At 37.1% G+C, this 22,903-nt stretch overlaps 4 protein-coding genes across 4 annotated transcripts; 3 read left to right on the forward strand and 1 right to left on the reverse strand.

Moving 5' to 3' along the window:
- Positions 1-840: 840 nt before the first annotated feature.
- LOC143541388 (uncharacterized) lies at positions 841-1,146 on the forward strand. Its single transcript, XM_077034232.1, has one exon. The coding sequence runs from the start codon at positions 841-843 to the stop codon at positions 1,144-1,146; it is 306 nt and encodes a 101-aa protein (XP_076890347.1).
- A 4,073-nt stretch (positions 1,147-5,219) lies between these two features.
- LOC143540315 (adenylate kinase 4-like) lies at positions 5,220-8,798 on the forward strand. The gene is made up of 6 exons (XM_077033416.1): positions 5,220-5,381; positions 6,059-6,225; positions 6,298-6,417; positions 6,494-6,661; positions 6,958-7,047; positions 8,548-8,798. Exons 1-6 carry the CDS (start codon positions 5,297-5,299, stop codon positions 8,647-8,649), a joined length of 732 nt encoding a protein of 243 aa, XP_076889531.1. The 5' UTR covers positions 5,220-5,296; the 3' UTR covers positions 8,650-8,798.
- Positions 8,799-15,803: 7,005 nt separating this feature from the next.
- On the forward strand, positions 15,804-17,013 carry LOC143540221 (uncharacterized). The gene is made up of 3 exons (XM_077033343.1): positions 15,804-16,223; positions 16,304-16,565; positions 16,693-17,013. Exons 1-3 carry the CDS (start codon positions 16,161-16,163, stop codon positions 16,842-16,844), a joined length of 477 nt encoding a protein of 158 aa, XP_076889458.1. The 5' UTR covers positions 15,804-16,160; the 3' UTR covers positions 16,845-17,013.
- Positions 17,014-17,144: 131 nt separating this feature from the next.
- Positions 17,145-19,829, reverse strand: LOC143540231 (uncharacterized). The gene is made up of 5 exons (XM_077033349.1): positions 19,702-19,829; positions 17,741-17,897; positions 17,577-17,627; positions 17,400-17,492; positions 17,145-17,323 (listed from the first exon to the last, which is right to left on the reverse strand). Exons 1-5 carry the CDS (start codon positions 19,827-19,829, stop codon positions 17,246-17,248), a joined length of 507 nt encoding a protein of 168 aa, XP_076889464.1. The 3' UTR covers positions 17,145-17,245.
- Positions 19,830-22,903: the final 3,074 nt, after the last annotated feature.

Here is a 22,903-nt window from a genome sequence, read left to right on the forward strand (position 1 = left end):
GGCGACAGTGTTCCCACCTACCCCTATCTCTCTCTTTCCTCCCCTCACAACGATGTCTACCACCCGAATCCACCACTCACGAATGGTGCCCGCTCTGTAGAAAAGTAATCCAAACCCATGTGTCACAGGAAGTCCTATTCTCATGCATGCAGTTAAGGGTAGTCCAGTATTTTCAGTATTTTCGTTTGATTATTATTTGAATAAGTTGTAACAGCTAGTTTGTTAGCTGTACCTAGTCTTTGGGTAGTTCAGTTTTTTCCGTTCTTTTTCAACTATAAATAAGCCTTCATCTGGCTGCATGTAATCATCAGAAAAACTCCCTTTCTATAAAATACTTCCTGTGATCAATTGTGTTCATTGTTTGTGATCTTTTGTGTGATTGTTAGCTCTTTATACCAACATTTGTGGTATAAGAGCACAGCTCTCTCACTGCACTCAACTCAAATCGCCTTCCTCGTTACTCAAACCTTAAAAATGGCCGACTACACTTCTTCCGCTGGTACTACTGGTGCTGCCGTCATCCCTGTCTTTAAGGGTGATGGTTACGAGCATTGGAGCCTTCGAATGAAGACTATACTTCGTTCGAAGGAACTTTGGGACATCGTTTATCTTGGTGTCACGACTGCTACAGATGGATTCGATCTGAGAGAACAAAAAAAACGAGATGCTCAGGCTATGACTATCATCTAGCAAGGTATTCATGATAGCTTGTTCTCAAGAATTGCTGCTGCTGAAACCTCCAAAGAAACCTGGGAGATCCTTCGTGTTGAGTTCCAAGGGGACTCCCAGGTACAGTCCATCAAACTCCAAGGCTTACGTTGGGTCTTTGAAAACCTGAGCATGAATGAAGATGAGGCTGTTGGTGACTATTTTTCACGTGTTATGAACAACGTGGGGCAGCAAAGATCGTTTGGAGAAGAACTCACTGATCAAAAAATTGTGGAGAAGATTCTTAGGAGTCTCTCTCCTAGATTTGATTATGTGATTCCCTCTATTGAAGTCACGTTCGAGTTGGCTGAGGTAACTTCGGCGAAGTTGATGGGGTTGCTGCAATCTCAGGAGGAGAGAATTAACTTCCGGCTATCGCTGGGTAAACCGAGCAAAGGGGTTGAAAGGTCTGATGAGCAAGCACTGCCGGTTGTGTAAGAACAAAATAGAAATTCTTGGAGAGGTCGTGGACGTGGGTCTCAAAGTGGAAAAAATGGTGGCCAAGGGAGGAATAACTTTGACAAAAGCAAGGTTCCCCAGTGTTTTGTATGTAAAAAATTTGGTCACCTTAAAAAAGATTGTTGGTACAATGATGAACCTCAAGTCAATGTTGCAGAAACTGACCAAAAGGAAGAGACCAATGAAGAAGAATAACACCACTTGTTGATGGTAAGCACAACCCAAAATGATAAAAAGGAGCGGATCTGGTTCATAGACTCGGGTGCCTCTAATCACATGACCAGTAATCTTGAAAGCTTTATCGAAATGAATGAATCATTCAAAAGCACTGTGAAATTGGGAGATAAAAAACCCTTGAAGGTTGAAGGTAAGGGCACAGTGATTATGTTCATAGAAGGGGATGACTTTAAAGTACCGGAGAATGTTTACTATGTACCTTCACTTGAGTACAACCTTCTTAGTGTTGGTCAGTTTATGAGAGAAGGGTACTCGGTGTTATTTGATGATGGGTTTTGTTCGGTACGTAACAAGTCTACCAGGAATAGGGTAATTCGAGCTCTTGTTGCCAACAACAACATGTTCATGGTAGATACCTCCTGCATGCTTACCATACAAAACTCACCTGTTGTTCGTAATGATGTTGAAGCACATAAATGGCACTATCGTTTTGGCCACCTTTATTTTGGAGGGATGAAGCAACTATATGACCACAACATGGTGCAAGGTCTTCCAAGAATCAATCAAAACTTCATATGTGAGTCGTGTATCACATGCAAGCAGGCAAGACTTCCATTCAAAGGCACAAATACACGCACAAAGTCGAGGCTGGAATTGATTCACACCGATCTCTGTGGACCCATGCAAACACCGAGCTTAGGCAACAGTTTATATTACATCCTCTTTATTGATGATCTAACACGAATGTGCTGGGTATACTTTGTCACTAACAAAAATGAAGTTTTTTCAAAGTTTAAACTGTTTAAAGCTATGGTTGAACGAGAAAGTGACAATTCGATCAAAATTTTAAGATCGGATCGTGGTGGGGAATTTTGTTCAAACGAATTTAACAGGTTCTATGATCAAGAAGGAATCAAACGTGAGCTCACTGTAGCTTATACACCTCATCACAATGGGGTGGTTGAAAGAAAGAATAGAACCGTTATGAACCTGGCTCGTAGCATGCTGCATGAACGTGGGTTACCAAGTTTTTTGTGGGCTGAAGCAGTCTCAACTGCTGTGTATACGCTCAATCGATCTCCTACAAAGGCACTAGTAAACCAAACCCCACTTGAAGCTTGGTCCGAGAAGAAACCAGTTGTCTCTCATATGAAAGTGTTTGGGTGTGTCGCTTATGGGTTGGTACCTGGCCAATTAAGAAGAAAGCTTGATGACAAATCAGAAAGGTGTATCTTTATAGGATATTCCAATCTGACCAAAGGCTACCGACTGTACAATCCCAAAACAAAAAAGTTCTCTATAAAAAGGGATGTTGTGTTCCTTGAAGATTCCAAGTGGGTATGGGGTGAAAATGAAAAAATTATACATGAGGATCCTTTTCTTGGTGATATGACTACTCAAGAAAGTCAAGAAAGTAATGTCCCCCAACAAGTGTCTGCTTGTACTCCCATTACCCAAACAATTGATAATATATCTTCTTTTTCTTCACCCACATGTCATAACTCACCTCAAATAGTACCACCTACTACACCTATATCACATGATCCTAATTCCTACTCACCCATACCTCAACCATCAATTTTTTCCACAACTTCTCAAAGTGTCGACCCCACTAGAAGACAACCCAAGAAACCCACATGGCTAGAAGACTATGTTTCAGGGGAAGGTCTATCATCTGATGATGATGGAGACTTAAATGCTTGTCAATTTGCTTTAAGTACTCTAAGTCCTACCACCTTCCATGAAGCAATTAAATCTCAAGAGTGGCAAAATGCCATGCAAGCTGAACTAGATGTAATTACAAGAAACAATACTTGGGAATTGGTGTCTCTCCCTCCTGGAAAGAATCTTGTTGGTGCAAAATGGTTGTTCAAGCTCAAATCATCTGTCGACGGGAAAGGAGTAAAACACAAAGCCAGACTTGTGGCGAAAGGCTATTCTCAACAACCTGGGATTGATTACCAGGAAACTTTTTCCCCCATTGCTCGATTTGAAACAATCCGACTTCTTCTGGGTATAGCTGCTCACATGACTTGGCCAATCCACCAACTGGATGTCAAGTCAGCCTTTCTAAATGGCGACTTAAATGAAGAAATCTATCTAGAGCAGCCACAAGGATTTGTGATACCAGGGAAAGAAGATAAAGTATACAAGCTTTGTAAAGCCCTATATGGTCTAAAACAAGCTCCCAGAGCTTGGTATGCAAAAATTGATGGGTATTTCATGGAGTATGGGTACGTTAGAAGCTACAATGAGCCTACACTATATGTGAAAAGGGATGGTTCATGTAATATCATTTATGTCTGTCTCTACGCGGATGACATTATCTGTACATCCTCTTGTGACCAACTTATCTCAGAGTTCAAGCAAGGCATGAAGACAACTTTTGAGATGACGGATATAGGGTCACTATTATACTTCCTGGGTCTTGAGGTTATTCAGACCAAGGAAGGGATTTTCCTATCACAAGAAAAGTATGCTAGAGCTTTGCTGGAAAAATTTGAGGTGCCAAAAGGCAAGCTTGAGATAACTCCGTTGAATACCAATGAAAAGTTGGCTTCTGATGATGGGGCTGACAAAGTCAATGAAGAAATGTATCGAAGTTTGGTTGGTGGGCTCATCTACCTAACACACTCCAGGCCAGATTTAGCTCATGCTGTAAGCATGATTTCAAGGTTTATGCAGAAACCTTCGAAGATCCATCTTGGAGCTGCTCGTAGAGTGTTGAGGTATGTTGCTAATACGGTTGACTATGGTATATGGTACAGGAAAACGCAAGCTCTTAAACTGGTTGGGTTCAGTGATAGTGACTGGGCAGGTTGTGTTGACGACCGAAAAAGTGTGTCTGCCTATGTTTTCAACTTAGGGGGTGGTGCAATAGCTTGGAGTTCAAAGAAACAAACTACTGTGGCTCTGTCCAGCACGGAGGCAGAATATAGATGCCACAGGAGCAGCATGTGAGGCAATCTGGCTAAGAAGAATCTTAAATGATCTTGGTTTCAAACAAGAAGAGCCTACTGTAATTTATTGTGACAACAAATCCGCAATTCACTTGTCTAAAAACCGGTGTTGCACAGTAGGTCCAAACACATTGAACTGAGGTATCACTTTATTAGGGAAATGGTAATACAAAAGGAGATTGATCTTTAGTTCTGCAGCACTCATGATCAACTAGCTGATGTTCGAACCAAGAGTCTCACAAAAGAAAAGTTTACATTCTACCGACAACAACTTGGAGTTATGGGTCTTGGATCAAGGAAGGGTGTAGAAAAGTAATCCAAACCCATGTGTCACAGGAAGTCCTATTCTCATGCATGCAGTTAGGGGTGGTCCAGTATTTTCAGTATTTTCGTTTGATTATTATTTGAATAAGTTGTAACAGCTAGTTTGTTAGCTGTACCTAGTCTTTGGGTAGTTCAGTTTTTTCCGTTCTTTTTCAGCTATAAATAAGTCTTCATCTGGCTGCATGTAATCATCAGAAAAACTCCCTTTCTATAAAATACTTCCTGTGATCAATTGTGTTCGTTGTTTTAATCTTTTGTGTGATTGTTAGCTCTTTATACCAACACGCTCAATCGACCCGTCTAGCTTACAAAAAGGCCTCGTGTTTGAGATATTACAAAGTGATGACAAAAGATTAGCCGGCTACATACTTGCCAAAAGAAAGATTATTATCATAAAAAAGTTTACTAATTTTTTGTAGTGCAAATAAAGAAAAAAAGCAAAAAAAAAAGCAGAAGGAGTGGCTTCTTTTGTTTCTTTGCATCTTCGATCAACGCTTTGAAACCCCCGCCTTCTTCTTCCTCCACATCTCTCTCTCTCTCTCTTCACATGTTGATAATAATAATAATTATTATTATTTTAAATATAATTAGTTGTTGTACCTACTACTACCCACACTCCATATAAAGCCCTCATTCAAACCGTTGGCTCATCAATCAAATCGTCAACAATGGCCAACACCTCTTTGGAAGATGTACCTTCGTTGGACATGATGACTGAACTCCTTCGCCGTTTCAAATGCTCTTCTTTATTGGTATCTGTTCCTTAATTTTCTTTATTTCTTTGTAATTTGTATGAAATCGAGGGTTTTGTTTTTAGGGGTTTTCGATGTAGGGTTTTGTTTCTGAGATCTGTTGCTGTTTCCTTAGATTGAGCTCCCAAACATGTCAATTTTGTATTAAATTTGATGGTTATGTTAGGCTGTGTAACAATTATTTGAAATCGGTGTAATGCACTTCATGTGTTCGATGTAATGTCTCTGAGAAACCGTGTTAGATATTTTAGTGTAATTAGATTGACTTAAGTCAGGAGGTGCAAGGATGCATGCTTGTTTGAGTTTATTATGATCTTAGGGGCGAAGCACCCAAGTGTCCCTTGTAGCAGGGTTCGAGGGTTACAGCCTCTGCCTGGGGTTGACTATCATTATTGTATTAAAAATTCATTAGAATTTGAATTTTCGGAATTTCATATGTGAAATCTGTGGTTAAATATGGCGCATGTTAATGCAATTTAGATTTTGAAATGAAACAGCCAAAGGAGAATTCTTTGACACCAATCTGTAGTTTACGATATATTGTCAATTTGGTTGAAGTATCTGGTTTTCGGATTCTCACAAACACATACAAAGTTCTTGTCTCTTCTGAGTTTTATCGGATTGAATATTCGGACAGATCAATGAATTAGTTCGATCTGAAAGTGTATCACGACTCTCACAAAGTGAATGAAATTGTAGGTCCACCGGGGTCTGGAAAAGGTACCCAGTCGCCCATCATTAGGGATGAATACTGCCTATGCCACTTGGCAACAGGTGATATGTTGAGAGCAGCTGTTGCAGCTAAAACGCCACTCGGGATCAAAGCCAAGGAAACCATGGAGAAGGTGCATTGAATTAACTCTGTGTTATTTCATGATTCATCTGTTGTTGGTTTTGATTGGTTGTCTTTTCATTAGGGAGAACTAGTGTCGGATGATTTGGTGGTTGGGATCATTGATGAAGCAATGAAGAAGCCATCGTGTCAAAAAGGGTTCATTCTTGATGGTTTTCCTAGAACCGTTGCTCAAGCAGAGAAGGTTTGTTGATTAAATTACAGTTTGTGATTGTGCGCATATTATAAGACAATAAAACCCTTGATTTGTTTTTGTACAGCTTGATGAGATGCTTGCGAAGCAAGGAACCAAGATTGACAAAGTTCTTGATTTTGCAATTGATGACTCTATCTTGGAAGAGAGAATTACGGGTCGTTGGATCCATGCTTCAAGTGGTAGGACCTACCACACAAAGTTTGCACCTCCCAAGGTGCCCGGTGTTGATGATGTAAGCTATATGATATCACTTACCCCTCTCATGAAAGTTGCAATCTTGGTTCTGGAATTTCATTAGTTTCTAAGTTATAGGTAGTTATGTAGTTAGCCAGTTAGGTACCTATTTGTTGATTGCCAACCTTTTGAAAACATTAAGGGTGTTGATTTAGGCTTACAAAGCTCTTCTTGTCGTTTGACGAATAGTCGAAACTTCTGAAAATGGGTCAAAATTGTCACCTTTTGTATTTTGTGACTTAATGATTAGACCCAATCCAATGCAAGAGTCAAATTGTTAATTTTTTTTGGTAGGCTACTGGAGAGCCTTTAATGCAAAGGAAAGATGATACTGCAGCAGTTCTCATGTCAAGGTTGGAGGCTTTTCACCGCCAAACAGAGCCTGTAAGTGTTTATTACTTTCTTTATATTATCCTTTTCTTGAAATATTGTTCCTGATATGGTTTTGTGGGATAAAATTTCAAGTTTTCAACATTTGGCTTGTTACAGTTTTTAAAGTCAAGTGTTTAATTGTTTGTTAAATATATAAAATATTTGAACAGCATTTGCATATCTAAAATATCTTTCAACGAAGACAAAACAATAATTGGTGGAGTATATTTTAATGCTAAGACGTATCGGTTTATTTCTAGTGATGATAGTTGGTAGGCCAATCCAACGTAAAACCTCAAATATCTCACCAAAAGGTTTGGTGATGGGTCTAAGGGAAAAAAATATTTTTTATTTGAATTGTAGTAACCCACAACCAGCTATTTGTCCACACACACACACACATTAAGTATAAAGGTGCGTTGTTACAGTAATAATTTGAAGTTTGAATACAGCTCTTTTGGGCTACTTTTGACCCTTCCGTTTGTTCTCTTATATAATTTGTATTTCGCTAGCTGCAGATAAAAGCATAACCTGAATTAAATCCATAATAACACTATCGTATTTATATGGTGTTTGAGGTTTGAACTAGGAGAATTGTTTTACTTTTTAAACTCAAAAGTTTCATTAATTTCTTGTTTTAGCCTTGTAACTTATGTTTTTGTAATGCTTTTACTTTAAACTTTTGTTGATGTGATGTTCCAACCCTTCAACCTTTTCTTTTGCAATGAAATTACTCTTGTTTTTACTTGTTAATGTCTTGTTGGTCATTTTTTAACTTTTTATAGTTCTGGTTTATTCGTTGAACATAATACCATTACTGCAACTGCAACTGTACCTTTTTTGTTGATGCTCCTGCCTGGCTGCCTGGGCTCCCACTGCTGCTCTCTTCTTGCTCTTGCGTATTGTTATACTTATTATTGTTATTATTACAACTATTTACTATTGTTTTAAAAATAAATGGTTTACTTCTCTAAATATTAAAATTAGTTCTTAGTTAATAATAAGATTTCTAAAGTTTGTTAGATAATGTTTTCAATTACCGAATAAAATTTGGTTATCACACAAACACACATACACACTTGTAAGGAAGCGCAGGGAATGGGATGGCCAGTGCAAGGGAGGATGACATTTACAAATGGAAACGGGAAACAGAGTTGTGTCTGTTGAATGTGTGTTTGATGACTTGATCTGTAAGAAGTGTGTGTGACGTGTCCATGCATGTTTAATTTTCTAGTAATAGTATATTGGTGTTTGTATTATAAAATATTTATCATGTATATTTAGTAGTATTTAAGAATCTATAATATATATTCAGAAAAGTACCAACACATGTTTAATATGGAAAAAGAAAATGGGAAAAAAATTGATATAATAAGCTATTATAAACTAAACTTTGGGATCAAAACATTACTTAAAATGGTTGGATGGTTAGCGGAAAGTTGGACAAACTTCAACTGTTAAACACATATTATTGATTTTTCTCAATGAGCATGCTATGTGTCTGAACTGCAGGTTATTGAGTACTACAGCAAGAAGGGTGTGGTCGCAAAGTTACCTGCAGAGAAACCACCAAAGGAGGTGACTGTTGAGGTTCAGAAAGTTTTGTCCAGTTGAAGTCTGCTGCTTTGTTTTGGTTTACCTTTCTTTTTGATTATCTTAACGTTATCTAACGATACATCATTGGATCTGCTTCAACATTGAAGCCTCTGCTACAATTTTCATTTTCCATGTACTGTGCATTGAGCGAGTTGCCACAGAAACGTAAGACTGTAACAGAATAAAGCCCATTTCATGTTTTGTCCAAATATTCTTTTCTGGTTATACCATATGATGAAATGTCATGTTTAGAGCCAACTTATCACATTTCATCTCTGTATAAAAATGTTGGTTGGTGTGAGAGGTGAAACTGCCAGTCTATTTGGCTCCTATGTGGGAGGGGCACTCTTTTTTCTTCACAGTTTACTTTCGCAACATATAGCTTAAGTATAGAGAATCTTGCGTTTTGAATGCCTGGAATGACCATATAACACAAACCATTAGCTTTGTTAACGGTGTATCTAGTAGCGTGATGAGGCCAAGCTAATAAAGTCGAGTAAATGTGGAAAAGTAGTGATATGGGACAGTGAACTCAAATAACCGACCCGTGGATTGGTAAGAATGTAGAAGAGGAGTGAAGAAATGAGGACAACCTTAAAAGGGCATAAGCTTTATCATTAGTAATACTCATTCCTTAACAAGAGACCAATGACTCGAAAAAACGACAGCTGGGAATTAAGAATTATGATTATATTACACAGATTCAGATTTGAATACATTATGATTATAACTGGAACTCTTGAAAGTTTGTTATGGCAGGTGGATGCTTAAAAAGTTTAATTAGAAGATGTAATTCTTGTGCATCAATAAACATCCATAGAGATCTTGCACCCGGTGTATAAGCATAGTACAATATGGATTTGGAAATGAAGCAAGTGTTCGGCATGGCATGTGACATTTATTAGTGTATTAAAATCGTTTTGAAATTGTTGTGCACATACATATAGTCTTACCTCAAAAATAATAAAATAAAATGTATGTAAAATAAGTTTCACGAATGAAAACTTAGACATTATTGCATATGATATAGAAAATTGAGTTAAATGAGCAAGTTTATACAACATAAATCTTGAATAGTTTATGCAAATACATGATTAACATATAAAGACGTCTATAATAAACTAATAATTTGAAACATTGATATCAAAACCTCAAGAACACACTCTCTAAAGTTATGTTTGTCATACATGGATTAAAATTGTTTATCTTATTCTTATCATATAAATTAAATTATTGTTACAAATTACATAGCGGTTAGACTTCTTACCCTTATATATACTTTATTGTATCTCATTGTATTACTTGATCTAAAAGATTAAATTCTTTCTTTCAAGTATCTTTCTTATATAACTGTGACAAATAAAATATGATAATTATATATATTTCTATAATTCTACCTTCTAAGGTGAAAAACAAAAGAAAACCTTTTTATCTTATTTTAAGTTGGTCCCACACCACCACAAACTTCACCATCCTTTGAATATAACCTTTTGAGTTTAGAAGGAAAAAAAAATACATACTGTAGAAACACTATATGACCCCGGCAGATTACGGATAATCTTACGGCAAATATCTCGGTGACGCTTTTGGTGAGTGGCGTCCATCTGGAGTTCCGGTTCGACGACTGCATGTTATCCCTTCCGCCTAACCGAGGGTGCGAGCTGGATGAGGTGTCAAAGTTTACCCTTGACTGCCAAATACCAAGCTTCCTCTTTTTGCTTTGTCGGGCGGTAAGGACGTTGTTTTCTCTTGTTTTCTGAGTGTAGAGGTTTGTGCTCTGGGGAAGATCTCTACCCAGTTGCTTTTCGGTTTCCGCGAAGCGTTTAGCTGCTGTCATGATGGCATCCCACGTGGATGGCATGCCATCTTTACCAGTCAAGGTGCGGATGAGCTCTAGGTCTTCCGCGCCCTGGATGAAAGCAGCGCGAACAAGATCTTCGCTAATAGTGCCCAGACTTAACTTCTTTGAATTGAAGCGCGTGATTAAGTCTAGTAAAGACTCATCTTCCTCTCGGATGCAGTTGAGGATCGTCCATTGCTCTTCGGTATACTTTCTTTGTTGACTGAAGTGTTGGCTGAACTTCTGCTGGAAGTCTGCCCAATCGTAGATGTGGTGGACCGGTAGACGGTCAAACCACGCTCTGGCTGCCCCAACAAGTGTCATTTGGAACATGTAACACCACGTGGGTTCCGTCCAATTGCTGATGGTTGCCCCCGCTATGAATCTGTTCAAATGATCGTCTGGGTCAGATATACCATCATATGTGCCTATGTTGGACATCTGTTTGACACTTTTCGGGGCAATTGCTTCCGCAATGTTCCTTGCAAATTTGGACGTTCCCGCATTTGCAACAGTTGGTCTGAAGGTTTTAGAGAAGTCACGTGGGTTTCCACCCGCGTTTTTTGGTTTAAAGGCATCTCCAAAATTTCTTTGGTAGAAATCTGCTTGTTTACGCTTCCCTTTCGCCCTATGGCGCGGGTTTGCGTCATTGTCAGATTCTTCCCAATCTTCATCATACTCGCACTCATTACTCATGTTGAGCTGTTGAGTGTTTCCGAACTCGTCATTGGCCTGTTGGAGTGAACGTAAACGTTCATCCAACTCGGCTTGGAATTCTCTTTGACGTGCCTCCGCCCAAGCTTTAACTTGGTCTAATGTTTGGCGGGGGAGCCTCGTCTGTTTTTCCACCTGGGTATCGATGAATCTCAGGGGAAGATTGTTTACTGCACTTGCCTCGGCTTAGGTAACCGGGGTAGTGTTCGTAACATTCGTATACTCGCTGGTGTTCCTCCCAGTGGCTGGGGTTGTGGTTACCTGAGTTTCTTGGTTACCCGGTGGCTTTGGCATCGGAGTAACGTTAACCATCTTTCCAGAGGTTTTGAAAAAACTGAAAAAAGGAAGATTAAGTTCTAGCTTAATGCACGGATGGCGCCAATGAAGAAACACTATGTGACCCCGGCAGATTACGGATAATCTTAGGGTTAAGTAGATGTTTCCCACGAGGGTTAGGTCCGGCAAAGATGGTTATTCTTCTGATGACCTGCAAAACAGACACCGTGAGCTCGTCACTGAGAAGGGGGGGGGTTCCTCCTTGTGACCACCCTCCGGCGTGAGAATCAGACTAGGTTGCTCTGAATATAAGGGGGTGTTTGGTACAGAGAAAAAGAATGGGAAGAAATGGAAATAGAAATGGGAGAGAAATGGAATTGGAGAGAAATAGAAATGGGTGGAGAATTGACAATCATTTCCTTTGTTTGGTACAATAGAGAAATGGGTGGAGAAACGGGAGCAGAGACGTGATTAGGGTTCCGCCTCGGCATCATCTTTGTGGATAAATGGTGGCTCAGAGACGCGTCGCAACACCGCGAACGGAGTAGAGCGTCATCATCATCGCCGCGCAACATCAACACCGCGATTTAGGGTTCCGCCTCGCAACACCGCCTCGCGATTTAGGGTTTCGTTTTGGCTCAGAGACGCGAACGGACGTGGCTGCGGCGTCGGCCGCCGTGCCGGACGTCGGCATCATCATCACCATCGCCGGTCGGAGCATCATCATCATCATACGCGAACGGAGTAGAGCAGAGACGCGATTTAGAAGCAGAGAGAATTCCATTTCTCTTCCAAATGGAGAGAATTGGATTTCTCTCCTTTTTGCCTACACCCAATTCTCAGAGAAAACCAATTCTCCGCCCAATTCTCCGCCTAATTCTCCCAAACAAGAGAAACCTAATTCTCCACCCTCAAATCTCTCTACCAAACACCCCCTAAGTGTATATTAAGAGAAATAGCTAGAGAAGATAAGATAATATCAGATGATATATGATAATGTAAGATGATGATACCGTTCCAAGGTGTTGGAGTATTTATAGCCGAAGGTAGGTTTCCAAGCAGGTACGGCCAACTGTATAATATTCCTTTTCCACCAACTACAGGCTACGCACGTGCCACGATGGGAGTTGGTGAGTAGGCAGCGGCTGATAGTGACATGGCCAGCTGTATAATATTCATTTTTCACCAACCATGGGCTATGTACGTGCCACGATGGGAGTTGGTGGGTAGGCAGCGGCTGATAGTGACATTTTGTACTAGAGCGTGCTCCTCCTCGTACTGTTGTCGGTGAGCTGTCACCCTGTGATTGGTTCATGGGCTTCTTTGGTCAGATCTTGTCTATTTTGTCTATACCTTGGCAGGTATAGTACAAAAGATCTTCCAGAAGCGTACGGACTGGCTCATTTGGGCGGGAGTATTCCCGCCTTGCTTATTCCTTCTTCAGGTGACATTACTGAATTATTAAGAGTTAGTGCCTTGTGCGTGTAGCCTTACTATTAGTGCGGGTAGCCTTCCCTCATGGCTTGTATCCGCAGCTGCGGGAACAGACGGGGTACTTTACTATTGGGAGGCTTTTCCTGCGGGAACAGCTGACGTACTATGCGTAAGGTCTTCATCTCTCTGAGAATGGTGGGTCCTGCGGATCCAGTTGGTCTTTGCGCAGACGTCCCTCTTCAAGGTGAGTCTTGCGGGTCCAACTGGGTTCTGCTGGGACCTACCTCTTCACATACTGTCGGAAGTTTTTGATCAAAATCTGAATAACTAAGATTTCAACATAAAGAATTTATTTTGAAGACACATGAATACTTAGACTAAGCGTAATGGGCTATGCAAATAGGCGACGTGGGCGACTTTTGGGAGGAACAACCTCCCCCCCCCCCCTGATGCGATAATAGGGGCAATAAGGGGGCGATGAATATTTGTCGCCGGTTTGTGTTTATTATTATTATATTGTGTGTAATATATATATATATATATATGATCATGAGAGAACCTTTTTGAAATTGAGAACTATGAGAACCATTTTGGACCACAAAAAACTCAAAAATAAAAAAAAATCATAAAATAAAAAAAACACAAAAATCAAAAAAGTAAAAAAACCAAAATTCTTACTTTATCATCCTGGTTTCATAAAAAAACTCGTTTTAGCTAAATTATATACACATATGTATAATATATACATATATGTATATTTACATGTTTTTTTTGTACACATGCGTATAATTTAAGATAAATGATATGTGTATATTACGTAAATAAAGATTATATAAAATTATACATATGTGTATAATACGACGTTTTTTTTATTTATTTATTATTTTTTTAATGAAACCGGAATGAAATATTAGACTTTTGGTTTTTTTACTTTTTAAAATTTTTTATTATTTTTTGTTTTATGATTTTTTTAAATATTGTTTTTAAATATGTTTTTAGTGGTCTAAAATGGTTCTCAAAGTTCTCAATTTGCAAAGGGTTCTCTTAGGATCCTTACCCTATATATATATATATCAATCAATCAATCAATATACCTAGTGAAGTCCCACCAACAGTAAAGCTATAAGTAGGGTCTGGGGAGGGTGGATGTAGGCACACCGTACCTCTATCCAAAGGGATAAAGAGGTGGCTTCCAGAGAGAAACTCAGCTCTATAATACATATGTTTGAGGCAATATAAGGAAATCAAAGTTTAACAGTAAATAATAATAATAATACTATATATATATATACTAGTTTGAGGCTTGTGTATTACACGAGTAGTTCTTGAAAATACAATGTTTAATAAATAATTAGTATACAAGAAACAATAAACTCGTTAAATACTATTAATATAGTTGTTGTAAAATAGTCTTCAAAACAATTTTAAAGTAAAAGATAATTATAAATATCAAATGTTGAAAAATAAAAGAAGTATTAAATTAATAAATTTTGAAGAATAAATTTTAATAATGGTAACTATTATTTTACTAATTATAAATTTATTAAAAATAATGAGATTTAATGTACCGGTAACAAATGTGTGTATATAAACAAAATTCCCTATATTCTTCTTAAGAAAACTGTGCAGAAAACAAGATTCAACATAAAAAATTGAATCAATGGACTTTCTCCTCTTTAAAACCTCATTGCAGATGACTTCAATATCAATCAACACCACAAACACCAACACCAACACCAACCATCATCATGTCAAACCATTCAACACCTCAAACCCAACAAGAATCCAACTCCCAAATCAAAACCCCTCTTCTTCTAAACCAAAATCAAGATTTTCAACAACAAGAAACAACCCATCTTGATAAAACCCTTCAAAGCTTACATTTTTACTTCATTTCTCTGGGTTTTGATCAATCATCTGTCTTAAGATTTGGGCTTTCTTGGGTAAGTTTTTGGGTGATTGGTGTTCTGATTCCTGTGGTTGTCATTTTGATGCCCACCAACTGTTCGACATGTGACTGTACCAAATCAAAGGGTTTGAGCTTGTTATTGTTGCTTCTCATGCTTGTTTGGCTGCTGTTGCTCTGCTTTGCCTTTCGCATAGTTTGTGGAAATATGGGATTAAAAGGTTTCTGTTTGTTGATCAGTATAATGGTCATGCTGAAAGATTTTCAAATGAGTATATTCAGAAGATATCTGTAAGCGATTTTCACAATATAAGCAAACATTTATGTTTTATTTACCATTAATTTGCATATTTAGGGGTGTGCACGGGGCGGTCCGGTATATGTTATGCGTTAAGTGAACCATTTGTTAGTTGTTACGTTCGGTTATGTCGGTTAATTCAGTCATTTGTTACCTAATTCGGTTATTTTCTCACCGATGACGGTTTGAAAATTTTAGTCCGAAAATTATAAGTTGGCCAAAACTCATAAATTAGGCATAGATTTTTTGTTATTTAATATTTAATTGATTATTATACAATTAGACTAAAATAGCTAGGTTAAACTATATATTAAACTATTACGGAGTATAAAATATTAAAATAAAAATATATAAGCTCGGTTTGGTTTTTAAAAAATAAAACCAAACCGTCGGTTTTTGTTTCGGTTTGTTTTTTTCGGTTTCATGCACGCCCCTAATTCCTCGAATGGTCAAACAAGCTCGAATCGCTGCATATTATGATGATTTTCGGGCACAAAGTTGTGAAAAATGCAGTGAAACTAGATATAATTTGCACTTGGATAATGTTGAATCGCTTGGAATTTGACAAGTTGGAAATGATAATTTTAGTATTTGGGGGTGAATGAATGTTCATTTAAAAAGTGATTATGTGATATTTAACAATCAAATTAAGATGTACATATCATTTAAAGATCTTAATACTTTGTGGCAGGAATCTATATACGTTTGTTTGTACTTTGGGTTCTACCGTGTCTGTTCTTGAAGATTGCGCGTGAATTCATTTGTGTTATGTACATGCACCAAGGATCATGGTGGAAGTCTTTTGGCATTCTCGTGGCTTTGACTTTTTCATGGGCATATGTAAACTTTATCTACTTATCATCATGTCTCGTGTTCCATTTGGTTTGTTATTTGCAAATTATGCATTTTGATGATTATGGGAGACTGTTGGAAAAAAAGCCGATGTTTTGGTATTCATAGAAGAACATGCACGTTTACGCCATGATCTGTCGAAGATTAGTCATAGGTTCAGAATTTACCTTCTCCTCGTGTTTGCTGTCGTCACATCCAGCCAATTTGCAATGTTGTTCCAAATCACTGAGTTTGGTAACAAAGTAACTTTCATAAATGGCGGTGATTTTGCAGTATGTCTAAACCCTTAAACCCTATCTGATACCTAGTTATTCAATATCACATATTTTGAATACCTTCTGGTGTATGCCAGGTGTCGTCTATTTCACAAGTTGTGGGATTGATTCTTTGCTTAAATGCTGCTGCAAAGATCTCCCACCGAGCTCAAGGCGTTGCAGCATTAGCAACCAGATGGCATGCGTTAGCATCGTGTGGTCCGGATGATACTTCACATATGAGGTTTCCAAATATACCCATAAGTGACGTGTCGTCAGAAAGTGATTTAGAGGCAATGAACTATATCCCACTTCCTACCAACGCACATTTGGCTTCGTATCATAGGAGACAAGCATTTGGTAAGCAAATACAAACTTTATACCCTAAAAACAAACACCACGATATATATATATATATATATATATATATATATATATATATATATATATATATATATATATATCATTTTGAACTTTTGTTGTGCAGTGATGTATCTGCAGAATAACCCGGGAGGGATTACTTTGTACGGTTGGACCGTGGATCGAAGTCTGATAAACACGATCTTCTCCATCGAGCTGTCTCTGGTTCTGTTTGTGCTGGGCAGAACGACAGTGTTTACATATGAGAGATTGCCATGATGCTTGTTCATAGTTGTATTGTTACCTTTTGTGCCTTGAATCCAAGTTAGGACTTAGGACGGTAATTTTGTTATTCCGAATCTGTAATTAGCATGCCCTAACTTAGTGGTGGTTATTAGGATAATTACAAGCCAAGTGCCTGTTGTATGGATTAATGCTTTGTCAACTGTTTGATATGTGTTAATTTATGTTTTGTTGAAACTAAATATAATGACATTACTAACCATACATTGATGACCAAAAACCATCTTTATATTGATGCTTAAAAACAATATAATATTATTTTTCGACCTTTGACTCATCAAGAATGTACATGATAAGAATTGAAGTAAAGAATCAAGGATTTAGGATATAAAAAGAATATATATTGTTCATCATAGAGAACAATAAGTCTGCAGAGGTCAATCAAGAGATCCAGCATGTGAGATTAAATGAATGATTACAGCTGTAACAAATCCCAGTAAACTACCAGCAGCAACCTGCAATATACAAACCAAGAGCACATATTTTGTAATCAGATTTAACAGTTGATAACTTTAAATGTTTTTATCTGACCTGTGGAGGGGTGTGACCGAGAAGTTCACGCAGTGGTCTGCTATCAGCCAATGGATGCTCGGGAGGAAGTTCATATACCATTTGATTCAGAAGCTGAAAAATTTAATGCATAAAGGATTCAAATTGCTGCATTAATGTTAATATTGTTCTTGTAATCATAATCAACACATTTCAAACCTCTGCTTGGCGTCCTGCTTGCAAGCGTACACCAGTTGCATCATACATTACCTGTCACATGATCCGTTACATAATAGAATACATGTCTTGACTCTTAACATCATACTTATAGATTCTAAACAATAGCAGATGTAGAAAGAAGGTAAGAGGGTGAGAGATCATACAACACAGGCTAAGATGAGTGCGATTGCAAACGTAGTACCACCAATACCATCTTGAAAAGCAACAGAAACAGCAAGAGCAGACACCGTCGCAGAATGGGACGATGGCATTCCACCTGATCCCAGAAGTTGCTTTAGATCCCATCGTTTTTCCTTATACCTGCATGTCTAGACAGTTATAATATTCTTAGGAGGTTATAATATAAATAAATTGTTGCAACCAGAAGCTAAATTCAATCTAGGTCAAATATGCTTTCAAAATAGCAACACTAATTATGGGTGTAACTGTGTAAGCGAGCCAAGCACGAGGTCAGCTTGTTTTTACTTATGAGAGCTCAAGATCGGCTCGTTTCAAGATCTTTTTCTACAGCTCGATCTCGGCCCCTGAATCTTTTTTCAAGCTCGGGCACATTTATTATTAATTAATTAAAAAGGGGTAGTGATGTAGCTTTTTGCTCGTTTGCCTCTGTTTCGATGTTTGTTTTTATTATAAACCATTATAAATCATTAATATATTTATTTATGCGTTTAATTATTTTTACATATCTCCCACTTGTGGCCTAGTAGTAGGAGACTTGGGTTGTCCAATGGAGATCGAAATTCAATTCCCACTTGTGACACTTTGGGTTGATGTTAGCAATGAAAGATTTGAGCTAGGCCTTGCGTGGTTGTCAGTTCGAATTCCGAGCCCACCCGGGTTTTCGTCCCACCGTGTGTTACACCAGAGAGTTCTGCTCTGGTGGCACGACGACTGTCAAGTGGCAGTCGGCGGTATGGTTTCTCGGTAAACGCCCAAGCCAAACTCTGAAGCCAGTGTGGGCTCAGTTAAGACAACATAGTCTGGCCAGAGTGGGGCAATGAAGCTCTCCAAATTGGAGAGTGCAGTGGCCTAACAGGCTAACACACAAGAAAGTCGTCGTTCTAACATAATATTATTTTTACATATTTAAGAAAAACTTTAAAAGAGTGCCGCGTTCATAGAAAATGTCCAAAAGAGATAAAACTTAAAAATGCACAAGGCTCGAGCTCGGGTTCGATAAGTGAACAAGCTTTTTATCGATCCGATCTCAAGTAGCTAGCTTGCAGGAGGCAGGGGCGGACCCACGTACATCTGATCGGGGTCCCGAGACACCAATGTTTTTTGAAAATTACTTAGAGACGGTATATTAAATTTTGTATGGACCCCATAAAAATTAATACTTGGAACCCATACTATTAAAATTGAGCTGGTCTAGTGGAAAATCCCTTACTTTTTCTTTGAGAGGTTGCAAGTTCAAGCCTCACCATACTATGTTTTTGTTCTTTTTTTTATATATCCTAGTCAATATTAGTTATTTAGTTAGGATATTTGTGTTTTTCTTTAGTTTCTCCCATATAGTCATTATCACCCTACAACATATATAATGGCAACATGAGTTTTGCATATTATTTTATTATTTATCTTGTGTATGTATATTATAATTAATCATTTATTTGTGTTAAAGTTATTTTTTCAGGTTTTGGTCATGTATGTAAGACTATATATATAGCTTTCTTTTATGTTTTTCGAGTATGAATAAAAATAAGTTAAAAGTCAAATCTAGATCCTTTCTACTTACTCGTTTCCGATGACACCATATTTTCGTGTTTTATTATGTTCCTCGCCTCGACCCGACCCGAATAACGAACAACCCGAAAATTTTGTAAACCGAAAAAATTGGGACCCCGGTGACAAAAAATCCTAGGTCCGCCACTGGCAGGAGGCTAATACTAATTATGGCATAACATCTTCATATATGCATGCATGCATGCAGAAACACACACACACACACGAATGTCATGATCTTATTTAGATTCAAAAGATCTAACGTGAGATTGATGATAAACATTCACATTCTTCAATCTAATTGCGTAATACCGAAATCATATAGAAATAAATTATGATATTATGAATTAGAAAAACATAAAAGGAAAGGAAAACATACCAGGTGGTGAAGACCTTAATGGACTGGGCGATGGCGAAGGCGAGAAGCGCAGAAAGAAGAGAGTAATTCATATGAACCTTTGACGCTGACGAATGCCCGGAGGTGGATCCTCCCGACAACGATCTCATCTTTCTTTCTAGCTTAATTTCTTTCTCTTTTGGAAATGGAAAGATCAAATGCGTGTGTCTGGATTGGATTGGATTGGATTTCAATCGAAGAAATTCGGGAGATTGAAATGAATATGCGAAATGTAACACAAATTATTTATGATGATTGTTTCACAAGGGAAGAATAAAGAATTCAGTTTCATTTCCACCTAGGCTGATTAGGGGAGTCAGAATGAATAAATATTTTTTATTTAAATCTTTTAACAATCGTAAACAAAATTACTTTTTTTCATAACTAAATTAGCTTTTGAACCCGTGTATTACACGGGGTTTGTCAAGTGATAAAAATAATAAGATCGTTATTTCAATTGTGATTCTCAAAATGTTTATGAATTAATATGATGTACGAAGTAAATTATGAATTATAATTTTTTTCAGTTCATGATTTATGAAATGTATCTTTTCCATATTTCATCCTGTGTACTACATATGATCGAAAATTTGAAGTTAATGTAATTTCTCGTGTAACAATATTTAAAAGATAATAATTAAAGTGTATAGACAATAATCTAGATCATAATGTCATTAAAGAATATAAATGCAGACCTAAATATATATTTTCTATAGTGCTGAAAAACAACCACCAACACAATAATTGATTATATTTAGCATCAATTGTTTTTAAAGGTGATTCTAAATGTGAGATTTACAAATCATTAAACAGTGAAGAGTTAAGTTTCATTGTTTGTTTATTTATTTATTTTTTTTTGTTAACAAAAGTGAATTGGTTCGTTTATTTTTGCTAAAAAAGTGGTTTGGTTCATTTATTGTTGTCAAAAAAAAGTTGTTCGGTTTGTTTGCATTTTCAAGTAGTTCAATTCGTTTATTTTTGTTAAAAAAAGTAGCTCAGTAAGTTTATTTTTTTGTTAAAAGTGGTTCGGTTCGTTTCTTTTTATTAAAAAAAAGTGATTCGGTTTGTGTTTTTATTAAAGTAGTTTGGCTCATTTGTTTTTGACCAAATGGTTAAGTAAATGAGATAAACAAAAACTATTTTATCCCTAATGGAAAAAACAAAAAGGTTAACAAAAAGTACTAAATTATCATGATTTCGGAAACGTCGGGTGTTTATTTGCATGAAATTTAAAAAAAAAGTACTAAAGTTGCATAGTTGGTCAAACACCGGGTATGAAAATGCACTTAACTCAATGGTGAATAAAATTCACACTATGTTATAACTCAATTAACAAAATGATTTTGACCCATGACCCATGAATATCTAGAATGAATGTGATGGGAGATTAGAAAATAGAAGAAATGTAAGGTTGACACCTAAGCTTCAACAATTTCTTTTATTAGTATTGTAAGATTATATGCAACGTATATTAATAATCCAATTGAAAAAAAAACTTATTCCACTTCAACAAAAATGAAAAAAAAATGGAAACCAAAAAAATAGAGTATAAATAAAAATGAAAAGCAAATGGAAATGATACAAATCTAACTATTTATATAATTGCCTACCATGAAATACTACGTGTTGCTATCTCTCAGATTGTTTCTCTATTCTCTAGAGCCATCAGATTGCTTGATTTTTAAATGAAGGCTTCTCATGCATTAAACCTGAATTCATGGGTATAAGTCTCACCAAACCCGGATAGTCTTTAAATGAACTATACCATCTCATTTATTTGTGAAACTCTTTCATAATCAAATAATAATTTTCATGGGTCATGAGTCTCACCAAACCTAGTTAACCCTTAAACATGTTATAACAAATCATTTATTTGTGAAATAACCCCTTATTCATCAAAGAATAATTTTCACTGGGTTATGGGTCTTACCAAACCCTAATAGCCCTCAAATGGGTTAGATCTCATATATTGTTAAAAACTTTCATCATCAAACCTTAATTTATTTATCTTCTTAACATGTTCTCCGTTGTTGGTCTATCATCTCCATTGCCGGTTAACTTTCGATACTACCCACCATCGTCAACTACATCAACGTCCCTTTTTTCATTAGACAAATATGTGTTCATGTTTGTTTATTTAAAAAAATCAACATACCCGTGTTCGTTTATGTTTGTTCGACATCTCAATTGAAAAAACTCAAACGCTAAAAAATAATATATCAAACTAATAAATATGTGTCAAATTAAACAAAACTACGATAATAATAAAATAACCCCGTAACACGGTAGGATTAGCTAGATTATAAATGATGCAAGATTTGAATGAATTTGAGCAAACCAGATTATATGGGGAAGTGTTTGCCAATTAAGCTAAATTAGTTATCTATGTACAAATAATCAAGTTAACTTTTATGGGCCTCAAACACCATTAGGCCTTCGCCCTCCCAGCCCATCCCTCTGGGTTGGGCCTGAATACGTTTAAAGTATTACGATTGCCATTAGGGATACGTAACGGTTCAGAACCGAACCGAACCGAACCAAACCAAACCGGATCAAGATGGAACCGAATCGGAACCGTTAAATGCTAAATATAAAAACCGGAACCGGACCGTAATTTAACAGTTCTGGTTCGGTTCGGAGCCGAGCTAAACGGTTCTTGTGTAAACAGTTCAAGCTGGAAACGGTTTTCAATTAAAATTCTATATATGAAATATTAGAAGGTGCAAGAAACAAGCGACAGTCCACAAATAAAACATTATCATATCAATATATTATATTTTAATGTAGGGATTGAGAATAGATTAGAATGACTCAAAATATTTCAGAAAACAATTATATTTTATAGCATATTAGGGTACTGGAAGATAATTATCATTTATGATATTGTAAGCGATTAAATGTAACCGGAAAAGTGAGAACGTGGATAGTAACTAGTATATGAACGTATGAAAGCCAACTAAATATATAGGATTTTAAATATAATCTTCAAAGTTTAAATCTAATCCGGTTCTAGCGGTTCTATAACTGAAACCCTCGGCTCTAACCGGAACCGAACCGAGAGCGTTTTCACCCAAATTTAAGAACCAGAACCGGACCCGAAATACAATAATACGGATCGGATCTATCGGTTCAGTTCCGGTTTCTCGGTTCTTGCGGTTTGGAACCGCGAATTGCTCACTCCTGT

Source organism: Bidens hawaiensis, unplaced genomic scaffold, assembly GCF_021521415.1.
Source record: "Bidens hawaiensis isolate Kalapana, Puna unplaced genomic scaffold, B.hawaiensis_p1.1 tig00000820_1, whole genome shotgun sequence".
In the NCBI taxonomy this organism is placed as follows: Eukaryota; Viridiplantae; Streptophyta; class Magnoliopsida; order Asterales; family Asteraceae; genus Bidens; species Bidens hawaiensis.